At 59.7% G+C, this 23,516-nt stretch overlaps 1 protein-coding gene across 5 annotated transcripts in view; it reads left to right on the top strand.

Moving 5' to 3' along the window:
• Positions 1-2,292: 2,292 nt before the first annotated feature.
• Positions 2,293-23,516, top strand: part of FLNA (filamin A) — a 30,541-nt gene continuing 9,317 nt past the window's right edge. For 2 of the 5 annotated variants that reach the window (XM_084870980.1, XM_084870977.1), the window contains exons 1-30: positions 2,294-2,428; positions 5,684-6,171; positions 9,249-9,497; positions 10,199-10,296; positions 10,416-10,563; positions 11,064-11,182; positions 11,745-11,822; positions 11,912-12,074; positions 12,182-12,382; positions 12,930-13,067; positions 13,152-13,275; positions 13,396-13,532; positions 13,615-13,808; positions 13,964-14,077; positions 14,162-14,305; positions 15,421-15,544; positions 15,628-15,788; positions 15,869-15,959; positions 16,045-16,214; positions 16,697-16,814; positions 16,910-17,172; positions 17,791-18,388; positions 18,483-18,656; positions 18,738-18,900; positions 18,978-19,138; positions 19,233-19,403; positions 19,826-19,949; positions 20,040-20,196; positions 21,244-21,433; positions 21,588-21,611. In XM_084870980.1, coding sequence (XP_084727106.1) covers positions 5,799-6,171; positions 9,249-9,497; positions 10,199-10,296; positions 10,416-10,563; positions 11,064-11,182; positions 11,745-11,822; positions 11,912-12,074; positions 12,182-12,382; positions 12,930-13,067; positions 13,152-13,275; positions 13,396-13,532; positions 13,615-13,808; positions 13,964-14,077; positions 14,162-14,305; positions 15,421-15,544; positions 15,628-15,788; positions 15,869-15,959; positions 16,045-16,214; positions 16,697-16,814; positions 16,910-17,172; positions 17,791-18,388; positions 18,483-18,656; positions 18,738-18,900; positions 18,978-19,138; positions 19,233-19,403; positions 19,826-19,949; positions 20,040-20,196; positions 21,244-21,433; positions 21,588-21,611 — 4,969 coding nt within the window. In that variant the 5' untranslated portion in view covers positions 2,294-2,428; positions 5,684-5,798. Of the gene's footprint in view, positions 2,429-5,683; positions 6,172-9,248; positions 9,498-10,198; positions 10,297-10,415; positions 10,564-11,063; positions 11,183-11,744; positions 11,823-11,911; positions 12,075-12,181; positions 12,383-12,929; positions 13,068-13,151; positions 13,276-13,395; positions 13,533-13,614; positions 13,809-13,963; positions 14,078-14,161; positions 14,306-15,420; positions 15,545-15,627; positions 15,789-15,868; positions 15,960-16,044; positions 16,215-16,696; positions 16,815-16,909; positions 17,173-17,790; positions 18,389-18,482; positions 18,657-18,737; positions 18,901-18,977; positions 19,139-19,232; positions 19,404-19,825; positions 19,950-20,039; positions 20,197-21,243; positions 21,434-21,587; positions 21,612-23,516 lie in introns of all 5 variants that reach the window. The other 3 variants (XM_084870981.1, XM_084870979.1, XM_084870978.1) reach the window with 2 other exon arrangements.

Here is a 23,516-nt window from a genome sequence, read left to right as displayed (position 1 = left end):
CACATCGATGTTTCTCTCTCTCTTTCCCCCTCCCTTCCACTCTCTCTAAAAATCAATGGAAGGCTATCCTCAGGTGAGGATTAACAAACAAAAAAAGAAGACAGTTTCTCCTTTAAGGATGGGGAATGGCTTCTAAGCAGTATATCGTACAACATGCAATTCCAGCCAGATTGGAAGTTGTAAGAAAAAATAATAACACGAATACATTTCTCAGCACCCATGTCCAAGGACATACATGTTTTGAGCTATTCGTGTTTTCTGTAAGATCAGAATCCTCTTCAGACTTGAGCACTGGACCAAACTGAACTTTTCAAGGACGTTCGGGAGCCTTTGGCTTTTCCCCAGTGTTTGAATTCTTTGCAACAGCTCCGATAGTAACAAAAGTCTCAAGATGGTGATCACTGTGAAAATGTGTGTGTGGAAGGGAGATTGTAACAAACCGCATAAAACAATGAGTGTTTAGCGAACCAAAAGCGTCTCTCTCAAAGAGTGCCTTGTGCTCCAACCCTGGAACCATTGGCATGGCCAGTTGGAGAGCCAGCCTGCCTTGGCAGCAGGAATGGAGCCGATTCTAATGGTTTTCCAAAACCTTCAACACAAGGAGATGACATTTTTTTAACGCCAGGGAACAGCTAGCTGGTGCTGGACAAACCTTCATTCCCGCGAGACCTGGAAGCAGCAGGTATGGAGAACTGCGTGTGTGGGAGGGGGGATGTGTGGAGGGGGAGGGAGGCAGAAGTGTAGAGAGAGGATTCAAATGGAGTGAGGGTTCGGGGATCCAGCCACTTGGCCACTGCCCCCTTTCTGCCCCCTCACCTACTGTAACCCTGACAATGCCTGTGGGAGGTAAGTTTCCCTCCTTGAAAGACAGCCGTGGCCATGAGCACCATTTCAGCCACCAATGGAGCTGAGGTCAGGCCACTGATCGATCAAGTGATCATCATCCACCTCCCTCCCCAGTGGTAGGGGTGGGGGTCCCGCCAGAGTGAACAGTGAGAGATGAAACCCCTGGCGCTGCTGGGAGACCCCACCATGGGTCTAGGTAGAAAGGTCAAAGGTCAAGGTCAAAGGGAGGCTTGGAGAGTGAGCAACACCTTCCCATTGGCGTTAGGCTGTAGATCGCCACATTCATTTAGCAGGTGTGACCAAGCTTTTCCTTCCTCTGCCTTCCTTTATCCCTTCCTCTCCTTTATTCTCTTTTGAAAATATACTTTTATTCAGAGAGGAATGAAGAGGGAGAGATAGAAATGTCAATGATGAGAGTCATGGATCGGCTGCCTCTTGCACGCCCCCTACTGGGGATCGAGCCCGCATCCCAGGCATGTGCCCTGATTGGGAATCGAACCATGACCTCCTGGTTCCTAGGTCGTCGCTCAATCACTGAGCCCCGTCAGCTGGGCCCCTTCCTCTGTTTTAATGACTGAGAACAGAACAGAAAATACCCAGGTGCTTTACAGGTACGAAGGGAGGGGATTTTCGTGAAATGTTTGTTTCAATTTTTGGTGTCAGTCTGCACGCGCACACCTCCTGACTCAGGATAGAAAAAAGTCATTGTTATTGTGGGCAACATGTGAAAACGACACGGCTCTATGTGGCCTTCCTCGGAAGTGACACAGGCTGAAACTGAAGATACCAGGAAATGGGCATATAGAAGAGGAAGAGGGAGCCTGGCAGAGCCAGGGCGTGGCTGTGCCCACCCAGCTCACAAACACTGGGCTCTTTTCGGCTGCTCCTCACCGGGCACTCCCAGGCTTCGAGGCTGCACCTGATCGCGCTCCTAACAATTCAGAGTGCCCTTCAGAGGGGCCCAATTGGTGGCAGCTGGGCTGCTTGCTTATCACCAGGCTTCCCAGCCCCGCTGGGGCCCTGTGGCTGGTAAGCATTCAGTGGATACCTGCAAAGGCCTGTGGTTCCACTCCACCCCAGAGGACGGAATCCCACTTACTGGCCAGTCCAGGCTTGGGACAAAGGTAGGGACCATGCCTGGGTGGCTCCCTGGAGGAGGTGGCCTTTCTGGCTGTGTGGAGACGTGGGCCCTGCAGACCCCACGGGCTCTTTAGAAGAACCTACCCCCCCCCCCCATCACCCCAGCGGTCCTCGAAGGGCGGTGAGCTCATCGAGGGGGGGCACGTCGCCAGGCAGCCTGGGTGCTTGAGCTCACGGCGCGCCCCCGCCCCCCAGCCCCCCTCCCCCGCTCCTGGGCGATTTTACCAATTAAGGCTTTTTCGCCGGGCCGGGCCGGGCCGGGTGCAGGGCGGGCGCGGGGCGGGGGTGCGGCCAACAAGAAGGCGAGCGGCGGCGGCGGCCCATTCGCGTAGAGGCTCCGGGCGCGCGGCGGACGCCAGCGGAATCCCGAGGCGCCGGCTGCGGGGCGCGCAGGCAAGCCGGGCGCCACCCTGCGGCTGAGGGCCGCCCGCAGGGACCGCAGGTGAGGCCCCCGCGCGGGATGGTCCCCACGCCGTTCACGGACTCGGGGCGGGGGTGGCGAAGGCGCGCGGGGAAGCCCGGGAACGCGGGCGCCGGCGTGCACCCAAGACCCAGCCAAGTGCAGCGGAGGTGCAGGAGCGCGAACGCTGGCGGAGACGCCCCCTGCTCCCGGGAGCGCGCTCCCCAGAGGCTGTCTTCCCTAGCGTCCTCGCAAAGCTGTGGGAGCCCAAGGCCATGGGGGTCCCCGAGAAGGAGCGTGTCTGAGCGCCTGGAAGGATATGGGCTCGTGTGGGTGCCCACGCGCTGGCCACGGCATCACTGTGTGGGTGCCCGTGAGCTGCCCCAAGAGCAGGCAATAGTGTGGGTCGAAGGTGATTGATCGACTGGAAGGACGCTTGGCAGGCAGTGTGCCACCTGGGAAGGCAACAGCGGGCTCTTCGCTGTCACCAGTCCTCAGGGCACCAGCTGGCTTGGGCACAGCGGAGCTGGCCCGGGGCTGGTGCGCTCCATGGGGGCCAGGGCAGGGCTTCAGCCAGGTACAGAAAGCAGGATCGCTTCAGACAGACCAGGTTCCTGGGCTGGGCTCTGTCCCAGGTTGGCTCCGAGGTGGATGTTTCACTGCCAGCCAGGATGTGAGCGGCAATAAACCCAGATTCCCAGGTGCAGGAAAAGTAGGTGAAGGCCGTTGGCAGGCCCGCCTGCACGTGCTCCACGCTGCATGGCCAAGGCGGGAGCTCCGGGAATGAGTGCCCTCACCTGCGGCACCTGGGCAACCCAGGTCTCTTCTCACTGCGCCATTCTCAGGCTTTCCTGGCTAGCTGAGGCGCCCCTGTGGGAGGGCCGGGCCTGGGGTCTCAGGGCCGGGGGCGGGGTGGGGGGCGGGGTGTGTCTAACATCCAAGAATCTACTCCAAATAAGGGAAAATATGAAAGAGCTGGATTTAGGCTTCCAAAGACTGCCTGATCTGGGGGCTCTGTGGTGGGGCGCCATCTGGTGGTGATAAGATGTCCCCTAGGGACAAGAACCTTCTACACCCCCAGCCCCGTCTCCCCCAAATAGGGAAAACCGAGGGCTGGAAGCCAGGACACCTAGCTTCTGCCCACCTTTCTGTTAGCGTTGATTGCTGGCCAGTTACTCTGCCTCAGTTTCTATGCTCTCTGAAGATTAAGGAATGAACACAGACGATCCAGTTGCACGGCATTTAGTGAAAAGAAAATCAATTCTTGATGTAATGCTGTCCTCGGGCTTTCCAGTGGGGCCAGGGGGAGCGGGAGGATAACTTAGCGTGTCTTGAGCGGAGTCTGGCAGGAAGGGGTCCATCCGGGTTCCCCCTTCACAGCTCTCCCTCCCACCTTCACTCCAGTTCACAAGACACTGGTGTGGGGGTTTGTGCAGGTGTGGCGGAAAGTGCTCTGGAGAGGGGAGAGGGCGCAGGAGGCGGGCCTCAGAGTGGGTAATGGCATTTGGAGTCTCTGCCACCACCATTGGTGGGGAAACCAGCCGTGTGACAGTAGCCCCTACAGGAGCACGCTGGCGGGTAGGAAAGATGCCCGCTGGGACCATAGCCCCGCCGTGGGTAACGCAGGCACTTAGTCATGCAAGAGTCAACCATATTTGGACATGACATGCTGGCTGAACCAGGGCTTGCTCCCACTGGTCTTTAGCAGATAACTTAATTATGGCTAGTCGTCAGCTCAATCTAAGAATCCAGTAGGAGGGACGGAGACTAAAGAAGGGAACATACTGGAGAAGGGAGGCACATGGGACTGGGAGGAATAAGCCCACTCTGGGGCTGAAGGCTTCTCTTGATTGAAGAGGATGGCAGTGAGTGTCTCCAACAGGCTTGCTGGTGTCCATGTCCCCACATCAGCCTCCTCACTGTCGCCAGAGTTATCTACTAGAAAATTTTTTAAATATATTTTATTGAATTTTTATAGAGAGGAAGGGAGAGAGCTAGAGAGCTAGAAACGTCGATGAGAGAGAAACATCGACCAGCTGCCTCTTGCACACCCCCTACCGGGGATGTGCCCACAACCAAGGTCCATACCCGGAATCGAACCCGGGACCTTTCAATCCACAGACCGACGCTCTACCACTGAGCCAGACCGGTTTTGGCTAGCTACTAGAAATTTAATTTTGAGTGAATAGTTCCCCATTGCCCTGGCAACACAGTCCAGGCCTAGCAGTCTTCTCTGGTTTGTCCCTCTCAGTCCCCTGCTCCCATCCTGTTCTCAGAAGGACCCCCTCTGCATGGCCACGGCACTGAAGCCCACCCAGACCCAGGTGCTCAGAGCCTGCCAAGCCTTATTGGAAGCCATGAGCCAATGGAGAGCCCTTGGCCCCCTGCCTGGCCACAACGGGGCTCTGGGACCAGTTAGACAAGAGAGGAAACCCCAGTGCTCCAGGTGGACAGCAACCCCAGGCAGATACTCGCTGTCTGTGCTCACATCACATGCACGCGGTGCCCTCTGCCAATGCCCATTGGCACACCGGGCCCCTTCCAAGGCTGCTTGCTCCTGGAGTGCTGGCAGCCTGCTGGCCCAGTGCCCCATTTCCTCCGGAGTGGAGCAGGGAGAGAGGGAAGCGGTAAGGACCTGCAGGCTCAGGTGCACAGACCAGAGATGTGAAGGGCGCAACGCCTGGCCAGGAGCGAGGGTCTAGGGAGCAGCCTGGGAGGCAGGGTAGGGTCCAGGCTCTGCCAGCAGCCACTTCCCAGGTATGGGGCACGTGCTCGCAGCAGTGCCTGGCCCTGACCGCGCTCTCCACGGGCTTAATCTTAGGAGCGGCCCCTTCCCGGCTGCTGCTGGGGCACCGGACAGGGTGTGGCTGGGGAACCCCCAAGCTGGAGCCCCAGGGGGTGGGGTCAGGGTTGTGCTGCTGCGAGGGGGCGGAGCCCATGTGACTCACAGAGGGCAAGCCATCGCTACGGCCCTAGGGGCCAAGGGGAAGGAAAGTCCCTTGTATGGCTTGTTCGCTGGAGACCGAGACCCCGTGGTCCAGGGCCAGAAGCTGCTCAGCCTTTCCTGGCTACAGGGTTTTCTGCAGCACTGGCGTGAGGCCGTCCTGTCCCATTTGGAGTCCAACAAAACTTCCTCGGAGTACAGGGGTCTAGGGGGGTAGGAATGGAGGGGAGCCTTGGGGGGCATTCCAAAGGGCGAGGTGGGGCGGGCCGCCCCCCCCAAAGCCCCACCCCATGACCACGCCCCATCGTGACCCCGCCCCCGGCCCGCATTTAAAGGGCTCGCTCTCTCCACAGCGCAACCTCCGCTGTCTGCATCGCCCCTTGCACGCCGGAGTGCCTGCGACTTTAATTAAAGGGCCGTCCCCTCGCCTAGGCTGCAGCACCGCCCATCGGCTCCTCGCGCCTCAAAATGAGTAGCTCCCACTCCCGAGCGGGCCAGAGCGCGGCGGGCGCGGCTCCGGTTGGCGGTAACGACACGCGAGACGCCGAGATGCCGGCCACCGAGAAGGACCTGGCGGAGGACGCGCCGTGGAAGAAAATCCAGCAGAACACCTTCACGCGCTGGTGCAACGAGCACCTCAAATGCGTGAGCAAGCGCATCGCCAACCTGCAGACGGACCTGAGTGATGGGCTTCGGCTTATCGCGCTGCTCGAGGTGCTGAGCCAGAAAAAGATGCACCGCAAGCACAACCAGAGGCCCACCTTCCGCCAGATGCAGCTGGAGAACGTGTCGGTGGCGCTCGAGTTCCTGGACCGCGAGAACATCAAGCTCGTGTCCATCGGTGAGGGCGCGTGCCGCCCCGTGGCGCCGGGAGGGCGAGGGCGAGGGCGGGGGGGGGGGGCTCCGCATGTCCTTTCATCTCCCCCGGGTCGACCCCTCCTGGCCACCCTCCCCGAGTCGTGGTGCTTTCCCGGCCCTCTCCCCCCGCCCCACCTCGGCCGAGGGGCTCCGCGCGGGGCCGGGCCTCGAGAACAAAGGCGCGCTGGCAGGCTGGCCCCGCCGCTGTGCGGACCGCTACGCGCCCCCGCCCGCCGCGCCCCGGCTGGCCCGCGCCCAGGCTGAGCTCACATCCTCCGCAGGCCGTGCCCCCGCCCCTTCGCCTGCTGTGGGAGAGGGCTGGAGGGTGGGCACTGGCCAGGCTCTTGCCCGGCGCCCAGCGTCCCATCCCTGTGCAGCGGGAGGCCCGGTTTCTCTACCTCCCACCGCAGTTGGGAGAGGGCTTTCTGACTTTTCAGGTTTCCCCGTGGTTCCTGAACAAGGGAGTGAGAGTTTGTGGGTTCCATTGTTTAAGGCGCTCAGCTGTTTCTGGTCTTGGAAGATGCCCCCCCCCCCTCCTCAGAGATGGCTCTCACCCCCAGTTGAGATCTCCCCCAGGGAACTTAGGAGGCCAGAGGAGGGCATGGCTAGCAAAGCAGTACCTGAAATGAGTTCTGGGTGTCAGCCAGTGAAGGGAGCTGGTTTGTCGTCTGCTGGGACACTGAATTACTCTTGAACTTGGGCCAAACTCTTGTTTCCGTGTAGGACTTGGCTTTTCTGCCTCTTGAATGCAGGAGTGGGTTGAGAGGTACTCCAGCGTGCGCTGGGCTCCCTGCCAGCCCAGTGTCCGTGTCACTGGACTGGTGATGCTGGCATTGACCGGGCCTGCTGTAGCATCCCTGGCTCTTAAAGTGGCACCCACTCCGGGACAGGCACCAGAACGGGGAGCTCGGGCGGCATTGTACAACAGGGAGAGAAGGGACGGGCACTTTTTTTTTTCAGAATTGAAAGGGACCTTGAAGTTGGCCCCTTGCCCCGATGCGGGCCACGCTGAGCCTGAGAAAGTGAGAGAAAGACCAAGTTTCAGGTGCCTCCAACCACTCCGAGGGCCGGCCTCTAGGGCCTCACCTCTTTCTTTGGAATGCCTGTGGAGGCTCAGGCCCACCCCCCAGTCCCAGTGTGTGTCTAGCCAAGCTGAGTCATCTCTGAGCCTTGGGTGGGGGGGCAACCGGATGTGGGGAGGCGGGCCACACCCCAGTTGTCTGAGGGGGGGTCTCCTCCTCCCTTCTCTTTTGAGCTGGCTGGAGCAGGCCTAGTTCCCAGAGCTTTGCCATATAAGGCAAAAAAATGTTGGAAAGCAGCAGTGATTAGGGGAGGGAGGGGGCAGGCTGGCCCAGGGGCTGGGGAAAGGGGGTGGGAGGGGGCGGGGCCATCCAACCAGGCACTCTCCCTACGAAGCCTGGCCCTTCCCTCTCTCTTTTCTGAGGGGCATGGGGAGGGCCTAGGCCTGCCTCCTGTGGACCAGGGGGTGGGCCCAGCCTGCCCCACCGGGGCTGGTGAGCTTGGCCCCTCCCGGGTCACAGTGGGCCGCAGGCCTCGTTAGGGCTCTTCTGCTGGACCCAGGACTCTGGGGATGGGGGCCTCCTGGGAAGCTCTGGCTGGTCCTGTGTATTTGGTCTTCTCTGAGTCTTCCAGTCACCACTAGCCTGAAGCCCCCTCTCCACTCTCCCACCATTTGGGGACAGTGCAAGCCAGGGTGCGGGACCCTGACCCATCTCAGTCTGGGGGCAGAGGCCACTCCGCTCTGAGTGGCTCAGCAGCTCCTCAGGGTGCTGCCTACTGGACTCAGAGGCCGCCCGCCATTGATCACCCTTTGATGGCGTCCATCCCCTTCTCCCCACCCCCAAGTTGACTCACTAGACAAGTATTTTGATTGGGGGCTGGGGTAGGTTGGAGGCAGCAGGGGTTTCAAAGATGAGCTCTTAGAAAGCTTGGCCTTGCTCTGAGCCCCACTCCCAGCCCCTCACCCCTTGAAGCCAAGACCCACAAGGGCCTTGGGTGGGTCCCACAGCTCAGAGGGGTTCCCATGGTGACAGGGTGCAGGGTGCCCGCCCTAACCACTTCCCCTGTGGTTAGCTTGGTGGCTGCCCGCCCACAGCCCCACAGCCCGGCAGCCCGTTAGGTGGCAAGGAGGGCAGGCAGCAGCCGGTTGGGCTCTGCTGAGGCAGCGGGACCAAGGACCCCACCCATGGCCTCCGCTACCCCAGTTCTCAAGCTGGGCCCTGGGCGGCGTCCAACCCAGCCTCAGTGGCTCTGCCTTCCTCCTCAGGCTGGGCGAGGGGGCCCCCAGAATGTGTCCTCATCTTCCTGCTGGGCCCCAGTGAGCCACGGCCCATTGGCCCAACTGGTGGTTCCATTGGGCTTCCGGCCCCTCCCCTGTGCCGGGACCATGCCTGACTCCCAGCTTAGTCCTGCGGGGGTTGGGGGACACTAAGGAAGTGCGGGGTGGGGCTTGCACCCTCCACCCAAAGGGTCTTGCCTAACACCTCCACTTCCCTTGCCTCATTGCACCCCCCCTGGGGCAGTAGTTGTATTTCCCAACTGCCCCACCCACCAGCCTTCCTCTTCCCCTTCCTCAGCCCCGGTCAGGGGCCCTGGCATCCTGGCCCACTAGGGCTGCGCCGATCCGCTCCTACCGCTTGTTGCCTGGAAACCCGTGGTGATGAGTGACGGGCCCCTGCTTGTGTTGCTGCAATGCACTCATCCTGCTCACTCCAGGGCCTTCCCCTGGCCCTGCCTGCAGCCTGCAGCTGTCATCAGTCCTTCCTCTTGTCCCCCAGGGCTTCCAGCAACACCCCTAACTACTATATGGGGGGTCATCTGCCCCCAAAAGTCTCCTTCCCTCTGAAACCACCTACATCCCTTCCGGGGGCCTCTCTCTCCATGGGGTGCCCTGTGCTGCCATGCTCCCCACCCCGCCTGGGAGCCACCTGGCACCCTGTGTGTGCCCCCTCCCCACATGCAAGTACATGTGTGCACATGTGCACAGGGACACATGGGTGGGCCCCCTGCTCCCCAACACCGCCACCCTTTCCCCCACAGACAGCAAGGCCATCGTGGATGGGAACCTGAAGCTGATCTTGGGCCTCATCTGGACCCTCATCCTGCACTACTCCATCTCCATGCCCATGTGGGATGAGGAGGAGGATGAAGAAGCCAAGAAGCAAACGCCCAAGCAGAGGCTCCTGGGCTGGATCCAGAACAAGCTGCCGCAGCTGCCCATCACCAACTTCAGCCGGGACTGGCAGAGTGGCAGAGCCCTGGGTGCCCTTGTTGACAGCTGCGCCCCCGGTAAGGAGCGTTGGGAGTAGGAGGCGCGGGGCTGGAGCTGGGGCTGTGCCGTAAGATAGGGGATCCGGCCCTCGTTGGCTTAGCTCAGTGGATAGAGTGTCAGCCTGCGGACTGAAGGGTCCCAGGTTCGATTCCGGCCAAAGGCACATGTCCGGGTTGTGGGCTCGATCCCCAGTGGATCAATGATTCGCTCCCATCATTGATATTTCTATCTCTCTTTCTCCCTCTCTGAAATCAATAAAGAAATACAGTGGTGCCTCACACAACGAACTTAATTCGTTCCAGGAGCAAGCTTGTTATGCGAAAAGTTTGTTATGTGAAACGCGTTTTCCCATAACAATACATGTTTAAAAAAATAATTCGTTCTGTAGCATAAAATATGCTAAGATGACATAAAAAAAATATGCTAAGATGACATATTTTTATTTAGATACATCTAAAAACATAATTTTTTTTTTTAAAAAAAAAACACACATTTTTTAAATTTTAAGACAGACTAAGTAGAGTCTACCGAATCTTGCACATCTTCTTCCATTTTCTGCTTTTTGGCCGATGGTTTCATGAAAAACCTGTCCAAAGTTCGCTGTGCGAGGCGTTCGTTATGCGAGGCACCACTGTATAAGAAATAAAATAAAAAGATAGTGGATACGGCCTGCAGGGGAGTCTGGAGGACCCCAGACTTAGTGGTTCTTGTTCCGCAGGCCTGTGTCCTGACTGGGATTCCTGGGACGCCAGCAAGCCTGTGAACAATGCGCGGGAAGCCATGCAACAGGCTGATGACTGGCTGGGCATCCCTCAGGTACAGCTCCGCCTGGACGGCCAGGGCTGTCCAGGGGCCTAGTCCCAGGGGGGGCGGGGTCCTATCCTGGGAATCCGAGGCCCGGAGGCCAAATGGCTCTTGTCTTTTGACTGTGACAGGTGATCACCCCCGAGGAGATTGTGGACCCCAACGTGGACGAACACTCCGTCATGACCTACCTGTCCCAGTTCCCCAAGGCCAAGCTGAAGCCGGGGGCTCCCCTGAGACCCAAACTGAACCCGAAGAAAGCCCGAGCCTACGGGCCAGGTGAGCGAGACGGGGCCTAGAGCGTCCTTTCGGAATTTGGAGGTCCCCGGGGGTCTTCAGGGGCACGGCAGCCAGGTTCTCAAATGCCCCCCTGAGAGGCAGACGGGAATGGGTCCGAGCTGGTCCAAACTGGCCACTTGCGACTAGCCACCAACCCAAGGTGGGACCAGTTCAAGGAGGGAGCAGCGAACCACTTTACTGTAAGTGGAGACCAAACCCCGCCAGGGTCTCACGCAGGAGCAAGGGCCCAGGCAAACCCAAGTGAGAGTTCTAGAAAACAGGCCCAGGCCTGTCTCCCAGCGAAGGAAATAGCTGGGGCCCAAGGCCAAGCTCCGCGCACCCGTGTTCACGCTGAACTGACTCAGCCAGTTCTGAGTGATCCACGGGGATGGCGGGGAGGGGGCTGAGCTGCGGGAGGAGATGCTGCTGAAGGGTGATGGGGGAGGGGGAAGGCCATGGCCCTAACAGCCAGCCATGCCTTTCTCCTCCTCCCTTGGCAGGCATCGAGCCCACAGGCAATATGGTGAAGAAGCGGGCAGAGTTCACGGTGGAGACCAGAAGCGCCGGCCAGGGAGAGGTGCTGGTGTATGTGGAGGACCCAGCTGGACACCAGGAGGAGGTAGGGCCACCTTCAGGTGGGGCGGGGCACTGCAGTGCCTCCATTTAAAGGGGCTGCTCTTGCCTGGCCGGCCAGTGTCACTCAATGGTTGAGCATCGACCTATGAACCAGGAGGTCATGGTTCGATTCCTGGTCAGGGCACTTGCCTGAGTTGCGGGCTTGGTCCCCAGTGTGGGGTGTGCAGGAGGCAGCCGATCAGTGATTCTCTCTCATCACTGATGTTTCTATTTTTCTCTCCCTCTCCCTTCCTCTCTCTGGAATCAATAAAAGTATATTTAAAAAAAAAAAAAATAAAGGGCCAAAACCAGTTTGGCTCAGTGGTAGAGCATCGGTCTGCGGACTGAAAGGTCCTGGGTTCGATTCCGGTCAGGGGCATGTACCATGGTTGCGGGCACATCCCCGGTAGGGGGTGTGCAAGAGGCAGCTGATCGATGTTTCTCTCTCATCGACACTTCTGGCTATCTATCTCTCTCCCTTCCTCCCTGTAAAAAAATCAATAAAATATATTAAAAAATAAAGATTCTGGTCTTAGCAAAGGCTCACGGGCTCCTTGTTACCACAGGCCAAAGTGACTGCCAATAACGACAAGAACCGTACCTTCTCTGTCTGGTATGTCCCCGAGGTGACGGGGACTCACAAGGTGAGCCCTCAGCCCGGGCGGGAGGCTGGCGGCAGGGACAGTGGCTGTGGGGCCCCGACCCTCTCACAGCCTTCCCCTCCCGGACACAGGTCACCGTGCTCTTCGCTGGCCAGCATATCGCCAAGAGCCCCTTTGAGGTGTACGTGGACAAGTCCCAGGGCGACGCCAGCAAAGTGACTGCCCAGGGCCCCGGCCTGGAGCCCAGCGGCAACATCGCCAACAAGACCACCTACTTCGAGATCTTCACCGCAGGTGAGGGCAGGCGGCTGGGCAGGCGGTACTGGGGTGGCAGACTGTTGCCGGGGTCCGGGCGCAGCCAGCCTGGAGGCTCCGGCAGCTAAGCTGGTACTTTGTGGCAGGAGCTGGCTCGGGTGACGTAGAGGTCACGATCCAGGACCCTACCGGCCAGAAGGGCACTGTGGAGACTCAGCTGGAGGCCAGGGGTGACAGCACCTATCGCTGCAGCTACCAGCCCACCATGGAGGGCACCCACACCGTGCACGTCACCTTCGCCGGCATGCCTATCCCTCGCAGCCCCTACACGGTTACTATTGGCCAAGGTAGGCTGGGCCCGGCCACCTCTGTCCCCCATGGCTGGGGCCTCCCACGGGACGGTCGGTTGGAGGGTCCCACTCCAGCCCTCCCCACCCTGGCACCTGGGGTCTCTGCTTCCACTGTCGGGGTGAGCTCTCTTTCCTCCCCCGCTGGGGCCCCTCTTCCTGCTCCTCTCGCCCTCTCCATCTCTCTTTCTCTTCACGCTTTCACCTTCGGAAGAACTTGCTCGAGCTGTCTAGAATCCTGCTGCTCTCTGCTCTGCCCACAGGGTCAACGGTACTTGGATCTGTCTTCCTTTGGGAGGGGCGGGCTGGGTGGGGCCGGGGAGCTGGGGTGGAGCAGGCGTGGGGAGGCTGTCACATCCTGGGCTGGGCCACAGGTCTGTCCTGGGGTCAGGGTCCCTTTTATTTCTTTCTGGCATGTCCCTCCCTATCTCCTGGGGCCGATTCTGAGGGTCCCCACCCTCCTCCTGATGGCCCAGCCCTGCGGGGAGCAGCAAGGGAGGGGTCGCCGGTGCCAGCCCCGGTGGCTTCATGAGCCCTCTGCCCACAGCTTGTAACCCGAGCGCCTGCCGCGCCGTGGGCCGGGGCCTCCAGCCCAAAGGCGTGCGGGTGAAGGAGACCGCTGACTTCAAGGTGTACACCAAGGGCGCGGGCAGTGGGGAGCTCAAGGTCATTGTGAAGGGTCCAAGTAAGTCAACCCGCAGCCGAGGTGGGCAGTGGGCACCCCAGGGTGCTGCTGGGCAGGCCTGAGGCCCTCCTTTGTCTCTGGCAGAGGGCGAGGAGCGCGTGAAACAGAAGGACCTGGGGGATGGTATTTACGGCTTCGAGTATTACCCCACGGTGCCTGGCACGTACACCGTCACCATCACGTGGGGGGGCCAGAACATCGGGCGCAGGTGAGGCCCCAACCCAGTGCTCAGAACCAATGCAGTGTGACCCCCAGACCCTGCTCAGGGCCGTGTCCCTCCAGGGCCGTGCCCCTCAGCACACACCCCCGTGTGGCTTTCTCTCCACAGCCCCTTCGAGGTGAAGGTGGGCACAGAGTGTGGCAATCAGAAGGTTCGGGCTTGGGGGCCTGGCCTGGAGGGCGGTGTCGTCGGCAAGTCAGCGGACTTCGTGGTGGAGGCCATCGGGGACGACGTAGGCACCCTGGGTGAGTTGGGGGCTACAGCGTGGGCACCCGGGGGCCCCCTGCCAGGCTCCAGGGCGCTGATAGAGTTGGTGGCTGTCGACAGGCTTCTCCGTGGAGGGCCCATCGCAGGCCAAGATCGAATGCGATGACAAGGGTGATGGCTCCTGTGACGTGCGCTACTGGCCCCAGGAGGCCGGCGAGTATGCCGTGCACGTGCTGTGCAACAGTGAGGACATCCGCCTCAGCCCCTTCATGGCTGACATCCGGGAGGCGCCGCAGGACTTCCACCCGGACAGGGTAACGCCCACGTGCCCCTGGCCCGGGTCTTGGCCCCCTGATGCCTCCCCTTGCGGGCCGGGCCCTGGGCTGCTATCCCCAGGGGTGTTTCCCTGCCACCTCGTTTCCTTGGTGACCTGCATTTGGTCCCCTGAGATCTGGGTGGCTTCCATCAGGTGAAGGCACGTGGCCCTGGATTGGAGAAGACAGGCGTGGCCGTCAACAAGCCGGCGGAGTTCACGGTGGACGCCAAGCTCGGCGGGAAGGCCCCTCTCCGGGTTCAAGTGCAGGTGGGGTGCCCACTCATGGCACAGAGGTGGGGGTGGGCAGGCCCCCAGATCTGGGTACTGACCGGTTGGCTACCTACTTTCCAGGACAACGAGGGCTGCCCCGTGGAGGCATCAGTCAAGGACAATGGCAACGGCACTTACAGCTGCTCCTACGTGCCCAGGAAGCCCGTGAAGCACACGGCCATGGTGTCTTGGGGCGGCGTCAGCATCCCGAACAGCCCCTTCCGGGTGAGCCTGCCCTCCCACGGGCCTTGGGCAGCCCTTCATCACATCTTCCTGGGGCACCTGTCCCGGGTTTACCTATAGCTCTCTTAGATCAAACGTGAACCCAGCCCTACCCGGTTTGGCTCAGTGGATAGAGTGTTGGCCTGCGGACTGAAGGGTCCCAGGTTCGATTCTGGTCAAGGGCATGTACCTTGGTTGCAGGCACATCCCCAGTAGGGGGTGTGCAGGAGGCAGCTGATCGATGGTTCTCTCTCATCGATGTTTCTAACTCTCCCTCTCTCTTCCTCTCTGTAAAAAATCAATAAAATATATTAAAATAAAATAAAAATAAAACGTAAATCCTAGACAGCTCACCCATTCCAAGTATATAGCTTGGTAGTCTTGAATCCATTCAGAGTTGTGCGATAGATAACACAATTGAAGACTAGGTAGGGTTTTGTTTTTTTTAATTGATTTCAGGGAAGGGAGAGGGAGAGATTGAAACATCAATGATGACAGAATCATTAATCGCCTGCTTCCTGTACACCCCCTACTGGGGATTGAGCCACACTGACCGGGCAAGACTAGATAGTTTTCATCATCCCCAAACCAAAGCTCCTCTACCCCCCAAAATTCCCCTCCCCCAACCCTGAGCAACCACTATTCTGCTTTCTGCCTGTTCTAGACATTTGCTAGTGATGGAGCCATGCAATGTCTGGCCTTTTGTGTCTGAATGCTTTCACTCAACATAATGTTTTCATTGTGGTTCTCCATGGCTGCCTGAATTGGTACTTCCTGCCTTTTCATGGCTGAATGATAGTCCATTGTATGGATTAGACCGCATTGTATTTACCCAGTTGTTTGTTGATGGGCCTTTGTTATGTTTTTCCCTTTTGGCTGTTGTGAGTGGTGCCACTGGGCACATTTGGGTACAAGTATGCAGACGAGTGATCTCATCTCTCTGGGTAGGCAGATGCATAAGAGCCGAATCACAGCAACATATGGTCATTTTATGGTTAATCATTTGAGGCCACTTCCCAAGTTGGTTACACCATTTTGCGTGACAGCCAGCAGTCGATGAGGGGGTCCCCTGCCTCTCCAGGCTGCTAATGCCCTGGCCCTTTCCTTGTCCTGTGCAGGTGAACGTGGGAGCCGGCAGCCACCCAAACAAGGTCAAGGTGTACGGCCCCGGAGTGGCCAAGACAGGGCTCAAGGCTCATGAGCCCACCTACTTCACCGTGGACTGCACGGAGGCGGGCCAAGGTAAGGCGCCGGCCTCAGGTGGGTGGACATGTGGGTGAGGCATCCACATGAGGTCCCAGCCCTTACTCCCTCCCCTGCTGCAGGCGATGTCAGCATTGGCATCAAGTGTGCCCCTGGTGTGGTGGGCCCCGCTGAGGCCGACATCGATTTTGACATCATTCGCAATGACAACGACACCTTCACGGTCAAGTACACACCGCGTGGGGCTGGCAGCTACACCATCATGGTCCTCTTTGCTGACCAGGTGGGTGTCGCTGCTTCCCATTCCCAACACCGCTGGGCATTGGGTGCTGTTCTCTTAGTCCCCTCCTCCCGCCATTGCAGGCTACACCTACCAGCCCCATCCGGGTCAAGGTGGAACCCTCCCATGATGCCAGCAAGGTGAAGGCTGAGGGCCCTGGCCTCAGCCGCACAGGTGAGGATGACCACCCTCTGGAGAGGTCGGGGACCTCAAGGGGGATCGAGGCAACGTGCCCCTAATGGCTGCCGCGTCTCCTTAGGTGTTGAGCTTGGCAAACCCACCCACTTCACGGTCAATGCGAAAGCCGCTGGCAAGGGCAAACTGGATGTCCAGTTCTCAGGAGCGGCCAAGGGAGAAGCAGTTCGTGATGTGGACATCATCGACCACCACGATAATACCTACACGGTCAAGTACACTCCTATACAGCAGGTACGCCCTTAACCTCTGCAGCTGCACCCCTTCTGCACCCACCACGCCCGTGGTCCTTGAGCGGTGGGCTGGGCGGGGCTGCTCCAGGAGGCTTCCCGCTCACTGCCATTTCCCACCTGGGAGAAAGTGGGCATGAAGGCCAGGGGCGGAAGAGGAGAGCCAGTTGTCTGGCCGGTGTGGCTCAGTGGTTGAGCATCAACCTATGAGCCAACAGGTCATGGTTTGATTCCAAGTCAGGGCACGTGCCCGGGTTGTGGGCTCTATCCCCAGTTGGGGGTATACAGGAGGCAGCCGATCAATGATCCTCTCATCATTGATGTTTCTGTCTCTCTCTCCCTCTCCCTCCCTCTCTGAAATCGGTAGACATTTTTTTAAAAGGAGAGCCAGTGTCTCTCTGACCAGTCCCCAATTCCTAACTGGGGAAGCTGCAGGCCAGGAGACCAGGGTCATGACCTATGACTACCCTTCTGTTCCCCTCCCAGGGCCCAGTGGGCGTCAATGTTACCTACGGAGGGGATCCTATTCCTAAGAGCCCCTTCTCCGTGGGGGTGTCTCCAAGCCTGGACCTCAGCAAGATCAAGGTGTCCGGCCTGGGAGAGAGTAAGTAGTCGGGGCCCGTGTGGTTACCGGGGAGGGCCCAGGAGCTGCCCGGACTCAGCGTCACCGTTCTTCCCCTTCTTCTGTCATCTCAATAGAGGTGGACGTTGGCAAAGACCAGGAGTTCACGGTCAAGTCAAAGGGAGCCGGTGGCCAAGGCAAAGTGGCATCCAAGATCGTGGGCCCATCGGGCGCATCAGTGCCCTGCAAGGTGGAGCCCGGCCTGGGGGCTGACAACAGTGTCGTACGCTTCGTGCCCCGAGAGGAGGGGTCCTACGAGGTTGAGGTGACTTACGACGGTGTGCCTGTGCCCGGCAGCCCCTTCCCTCTGGAAGCCGTGCCTCCCACAAAGCCTAGCAAGGTAACTGAGGTATGGGGGCCGCCCTGTCTTTCCAGACACGCTCTTCCCCTTTATGGTGCCGAGGCCTGCTTATGCCCGTCTCGTGCGGGAGGGAAGCCAGAACGAGAGGAGGTAGATTGTCCTCGCTGATTTGGCTCAGTGGCTAGAGCTTTGGCCTGTGGACTAAAGGGTCCCAGGTTCGATTCCCGGCCTGGGTTGTGGGCTCGATCCCCATTGTGGGGCGTGCAGGAGGCAGCCAATCCATGAGACTCTCTCATCATTGATGTTTCTCTTTTCCTCTCTGAAATAAAAAATATATTTTTGAAAAACATTAAATTTAGCCAAAACCGGTTTGGCTCAGTGGATAGAGCGTCGGCCTGCAGACTGAAGGGTCCCGGGTTCGATTCCGGTCAAGGGCATGGACCTTGGTTGCGGGCACATCTCCAGTGGGGGGGTGTGCAGGAGGCAGCTGATCTATGTTTCTCTCTCATCGATGTTTCTAACTCTCTGTAAACAATCAATAAAATGTATTTTAAAAATTAAATTTAAAAAAGGGGAGATAGATTGAAGTGGGGGCCAGGGGTCAAGGGTCAGGGAGGTGGTGTGGTTTCAGCTCTTGACCTGCCCGTCTCTCCTCAGGTGAAGGCGTTTGGGCCAGGGCTGCAGGGCGGCAGTGCCGGCTCTCCTGCCCGCTTCACCATCGACACCAAGGGTGCCGGCACGGGCGGCTTGGGCCTGACCGTGGAGGGCCCCTGCGAGGCGCAGCTCGAGTGCCTGGACAACGGGGATGGCACATGCTCCGTGTCCTATGTGCCCACCGAGCCCGGAGACTACAACATCAACATCCTCTTCGCCGACACTCACATCCCCGGCTCCCCATTCAAGGCCCACGTGGTGCCCTGTTTTGACGCATCCAAGGTCAAGTGCTCCGGCCCTGGGCTGGAGCGCGCCACGGCTGGGGAGGCGGGCCAGTTCCATGTGGACTGCTCAAGTGCAGGCAGCGCAGAGCTGACCATCGAGATCCGCTCCGAGGCCGGGCTGCCCGCCGAGGTGCACATACAGGACCACGGTGACGGCACGCACACCATCACCTACATCCCCCTTTGCCCCGGCTCCTACACCGTCACCATCAAATACGGTGGCCAGCCTGTGCCCAACTTCCCCAGCAAGCTGCAGGTGGAGCCTGCGGTAGACACTTCCGGTGTCCAGTGCTACGGGCCTGGCATTGATGGTCAAGGTGAGAGGCCCCACTGCGAGGCAAGGGGTCTGGGGGCATCTAGGGTGCCCAGAGCCCTCGGAGCCCATGCCTCCTCCTCATTGCCCCCCTACAGGCGTCTTCCGAGAGGCTACCACCGAGTTCAGCGTGGATGCCCGGGCTCTGACGAAAACTGGAGGGCCCCATGTCAAGGCCCGCGTGGCCAACCCCTCAGGCAACCTGACCGAGACCTACGTGCAGGACTGTGGTGACGGCACGTACAAAGTGGAGTACACGCCTTACGAGGAGGGTATGTGCCAGGGCTCCCCGGGGCTGTGGGGCATGCGTGGGGTGGCCCGGGCTCCTCCTCACCCAGCCCCCCATCCTCCAGGACTCCACTCTGTGGACGTGACCTATGATGGCAGCCCCGTGCCCAGCAGCCCCTTCCAGGTGCCTGTGACCGAGGGCTGCGACCCCTCTCGGGTGCGCGTCCATGGGCCAGGCATCCAAAGTGGCACCACCAACAAGCCCAACAAGTTCACCGTGGAGACGAGGTGAGGAAGTGCCCAGGAGGCAGGGGGCATGATGGGCCATGAAACTCCAGGACTAACTGGCTGTCTGTCTGGACCAGGGGAGCTGGCACAGGGGGCCTGGGCCTGGCTGTAGAGGGCCCCTCCGAGGCGAAGATGTCCTGCATGGATAACAAAGATGGCAGCTGCTCTGTTGAGTACATCCCCTATGAGGCTGGCACCTACAGCCTTAATGTCACCTATGGCGGCCACCAAGTGCCAGGTGAGGAGGCAGGTCGGCTAGGGCTGGGCTGGAGCCACCCGCTTGCCCTCTACCCCGTCTCACACACAATCCATCCCTCTGCCCCCCACCCCAGGCAGTCCTTTCAAAGTGCCTGTGCATGATGTGACAGACGCCACCAAGGTGAAGTGCTCTGGGCCTGGCCTGAGCCCAGGCATGGTGCGTGCCAACCTGCCTCAGTCCTTCCAAGTGGACACGAGCAAGGCCGGTGTGGCCCCACTACAGGTCAAAGTCCAGGGACCCAAAGGTGAGTGGCCAGACGCTTAAGAGCAGGAGGTTGGGTCTGGCCAGTGTGGCTCAGTGGTCGAGCACCAACCCATGAACCAGGAGGTCACAGTTTGATTCCCCATCAGTGCGCATGTGTGGGTTGCAGGCTCCATCCCCAGTGTGGAGCATGCAGGAGGCAGCCTATCAATGTTTCTCTCTCATCATTGATGTTTCTCTCTCTCTCCCTCTCCTTTCCTCTCTGAAATCAATAAAAAAATATATATATACGGTATTTTTTAAAAAGAGCAGGAGGTTGGGAGGATATGATCCTCTATGAGGGGGAAGAGAGCAGAGTCTTGCCCGAGAGGGGGCTGGGCACACAGCTGAGCCCCTGCCGGCCGGGGTGGTGGGGCTGAGGGCTCAGGAGACTGACTGAGGCTCTGTGTTTGGGACTGGGGCCAGGCCTGGTAGAACCAGTGGATGTGGTGGACAACGCTGATGGCACCCAGACCGTCAACTACGTGCCCAGCCGTGAAGGGCCCTACAGCATCTCTGTGATGTATGGGGAAGAGGAGGTGCCCCGCAGGTAAGAGGCAGCTCCCTGCCCAGCTGGGGGCGGCAGGCTGGGCATCGAGAACCTTCCTAACCACTCGCAACGCCCTGGCCTATCAAACAGCCCCTTCAAGGTCAAGGTGTTGCCTACGCACGACGCCAGCAAGGTGAAAGCCAGCGGCCCTGGGCTCAACACCACCGGCGTGCCCGCCAGCCTGCCTGTGGAGTTCACCATTGATGCGAAGGACGCAGGGGAAGGCCTGCTGGCTGTCCAGATCACGGTGAGCTGGCGGCCTGGGCAGCTCCTCGCCCCGCTGGGTGCCACTTCAGGCACAGGGAAGGCCAGGGCAGGTGGGGGCCCAGGCTGGAGCCGTGTGCAGCATAGAGCATGCAGCTGGGGCACTGAGGTCTCCCCTGGGAATGATGCCAGCCCGGGCAGGTGTCCTGTGTCTAGAATAGGGGTGTCGAACTCAATCAGAGAAGGGGCCAAAATCTAAAATCCAGCCTAAATCGCGGGCCGAATGGTTTACTGAACAGTCATAAACTGACAATGTCATAAACTGACAGCGGAGTGCAGTGATGACAGCGCGGTGCGGGCCACATTGCAAGGCCTGGCGGGCTGGATTTGGCCCGCGGGCCTTGTGTTTGACACATGTGGTCTAGAAGATGGTGACGGGCACAGCCTTCCCCACCCACACACCAGCTCATGCCTCACTTTGAGCACATTAGCAAAGCCCTTAGTTCCTCAATTTGCCCACTTGTGACATTAGTGCTGGGAAGGCCCTTGGGTGGAGGATGGGAGCCGAGAGGTACTCATGGGGATAAAGCAGAATGGGTGCCAGGATCCCCGGCCCTGCCTGATGTCATGGGGGGCAGAAGCTTTGGGCATTTGGGGGACCTGTCTTCTGGCCCTTGCTAGTGGAGAAATAACGGACAATGCTGGATGCAGGCAACTATTTGCGGCCGTGACGGCTGAGTGACCTGGAGGCTGTTCCTACAGCAGCAGCACCTGGTGCTGGCTCCTTTAAGAGAACCTGAGCCTGGCCGGTATGGCTCAGTGGTTGAGCATCAACCTATGAACCAGGAGGTCACGGTTCTATTCCTGGTTGGGGCACATGCCCTGGTTGCAGGCTCAATCCCCATTGCGGAGCCTGCAGGAGGCAGCCGATCAATAATTCTCTCTCATCATTGATGTTTCTCTCTCTCTCCCTCTCCCTTCCTCTCTGAAATGAATAAAAATACATATTTTAGCAAAACAGAACCAGAGGTGATCCTGGGCTGGGCAGGCTTATGACAACCACCTCCGTCCCCTGTGCTTTGCCACACAGGACCCCGAGGGCAAGCCCAAGAAGACGCACATCCAAGACAACCACGATGGCACGTACACGGTGGCCTACGTGCCAGATGTGACGGGCCGCTACACCATCCTTATCAAGTATGGCGGCGATGAGATCCCCTTCTCCCCGTACCGTGTCCGCGCCGTGCCCACCGGGGATGCCAGCAAGTGCACGGTCACAGGTGAGCCCGCCCGCCATCGGCCACGGCGCTCAGCACGGGGCTTGGGTGTGCCTGTGTGCAAGGGCTCGCTGCTTGGGGCAGCGTGTGGGAGTGGGGGCCGCCCCCTGAGTGACTCACCTGACCTTTCTCCTTGCTCTCTGCCCTCTCACCTCAGTGTCAATCGGAGGTCACGGGCTAGGTAAGCTGCTTGCGGGGCCACTCCCAATGCCCCTCCTGCCCAGAGGGCAGCTTCCTTTCCTCTTCCGTGCTGATTCCCAGGACAGTTCCAGCTGCAGCTCTTGGCAGGGACAGAGGGGGGGGCCGGAGGGTTAGGGCCCAGGGAGGCCTCTGGAGCTGAGCATGAGCGCTCCGGCCCGTCCCCTCTCTGGGCCTCTGTTTCCCCATCTGAGAAGTCGGGTTGCAGCTGAGAGCTTTGGGGTGAGGTGCATCCTGAGAGGCACCCCACTGGGGCTCTGGGGTCTGGGGATCTCGGCACTCCAGGAAAGCCCAGGAGGCGGGCAGCAGGCCCTTCCTTCGTGCTCCCTCCTTCCATGTCAAGGGCTCCTACATGGGCTAAGGGGACAAGGGGCCTCCCGATGGGCGAGAGTCCCCAGCCCTGGCCAGATCCGCAGACCCTCATCCCCACCTCCCAGGGGCCTCGCGTCCCGGGCCGGGGGAGGCGCAGCCTGCATGAGCGGGTGGGGCTAGCTGGTAGTGCAGTAGCACCAGCGTCGACTGCTTGGGCGGCCAGCATGGCGGGGCCCGGCCCAGCCTCAGAGCCCCAAAGTGCACTCGGTGGCCGATCTGCCCTCCCCGCCTCCTCTCCTACCCCCGCCCCCCCCAGCAGTGACGTTATTCAGAGCCAGCCCCAGGCAGGGATACCAACAAGAGGCGATTGCTACTTAGGAGGTTCCGAGGGCTGCAGGCCTGGAGCTAGGGCAAGGGAGTCAGCTAGGGGGGCTGGGGCTTTGTAGCCCGGGCCCTGGGATCTGAGATGACAGGCATATGTGCCCAGGACAGGGGGACCAGACCTTGGGGACCAGAGGCTGGGTCAGGCCTTGGTTGAGGGAGTGGTCTCAGTTTACCTGGCTACTGTGTGCAGAACACAGATAGCGAGCCCAATGGGGGAGCTGAAGTTACTTTTATTTTTTATTTCTATTTTTAAAATATTTTTTTATTGATTTCAGAGAGAGAGGGAGAGATAGAAACATCAATGATGAGAGAGAATCATTGATGGGCTGCCTCCTCCATGGCCCCAACTGGGGATCGAGCCCGCAACCCGGCATGTGCCCTGACCGGGAATCGAACCATGACCTCCTGGTTCATATGTTAATTTACACTCAACCACTGAGCCACACCGGCCGGGCTGAAGTTCCTTTTCGATCAGCTGGCGGGGGGGGGGGGTGCCAAGTTGGGAGGTGTACTTTGAAGATGGAGCAGCCAAGACTGGCTGATGGGCTGGATGGGAAAAGTGGGGATTCAAGAGTCACTGAATGGGGGCCTAAACCACTAGCTAGATGGCGGGTTCAGTCCCCAGTTGGAGAGAAGGGGTGTTGGATGGGAATGAGGTGAGGCCTTCTAGGGCGGAGTGGGCAGCAGGTGGCCAGGTCGGGACCTCAGGAGAGCCGCAGAAGGCCCGCACAGAGCCCAGGGCAGCCTGAGCCCTCAGCCACATGCTCCTGGGGGCTTTCCCGGGCCTGGCCAGCCTGCCTGTTCCTTTAAGGCCTCACAGCCCACCCTCCCTGAGCCTCCACGGCTAAGTGCAGGTGTAACGGCTAAGCGCAGGTGTAACGTCACTGCCCCCCCCCTTCCCTCAGGCACTCTGGGGCCCTGGAGGCTGCTCAGCTGCTCTGCCCTTGCAACCTAGAGGCGGTGGCTGCGGCTTGGGCCTCCTGTCCCCCTCCCTCCGGGTGCTGCCGCTGCTGTGCGCTGTGCTGCTAGGGCGCTAACCCCGCTGCTCCCCGCTTCCCCGCTCCTAGCTCCCTGCCTGCTCTGGGCTGTGCCCAGCCACCCCTCACCACGAGCCTTCGGTCGAGCGAGCATTCTCAGTTGTCAGGAAACTTTCATTTCCCCTTCAGGCCTGGGTGGGGGGCGGGGGGCGAGT

Source organism: Pipistrellus hanaki (assembly GCF_964339955.1).
Source record: "Pipistrellus hanaki genome assembly, chromosome: X".
Lineage (NCBI taxonomy): Eukaryota > Metazoa > Chordata > Mammalia > Chiroptera > Vespertilionidae > Pipistrellus > Pipistrellus hanaki.
Note: the sequence above shows the minus strand (reverse complement) of the source record. Positions and strands in the feature narration are given on the sequence as shown.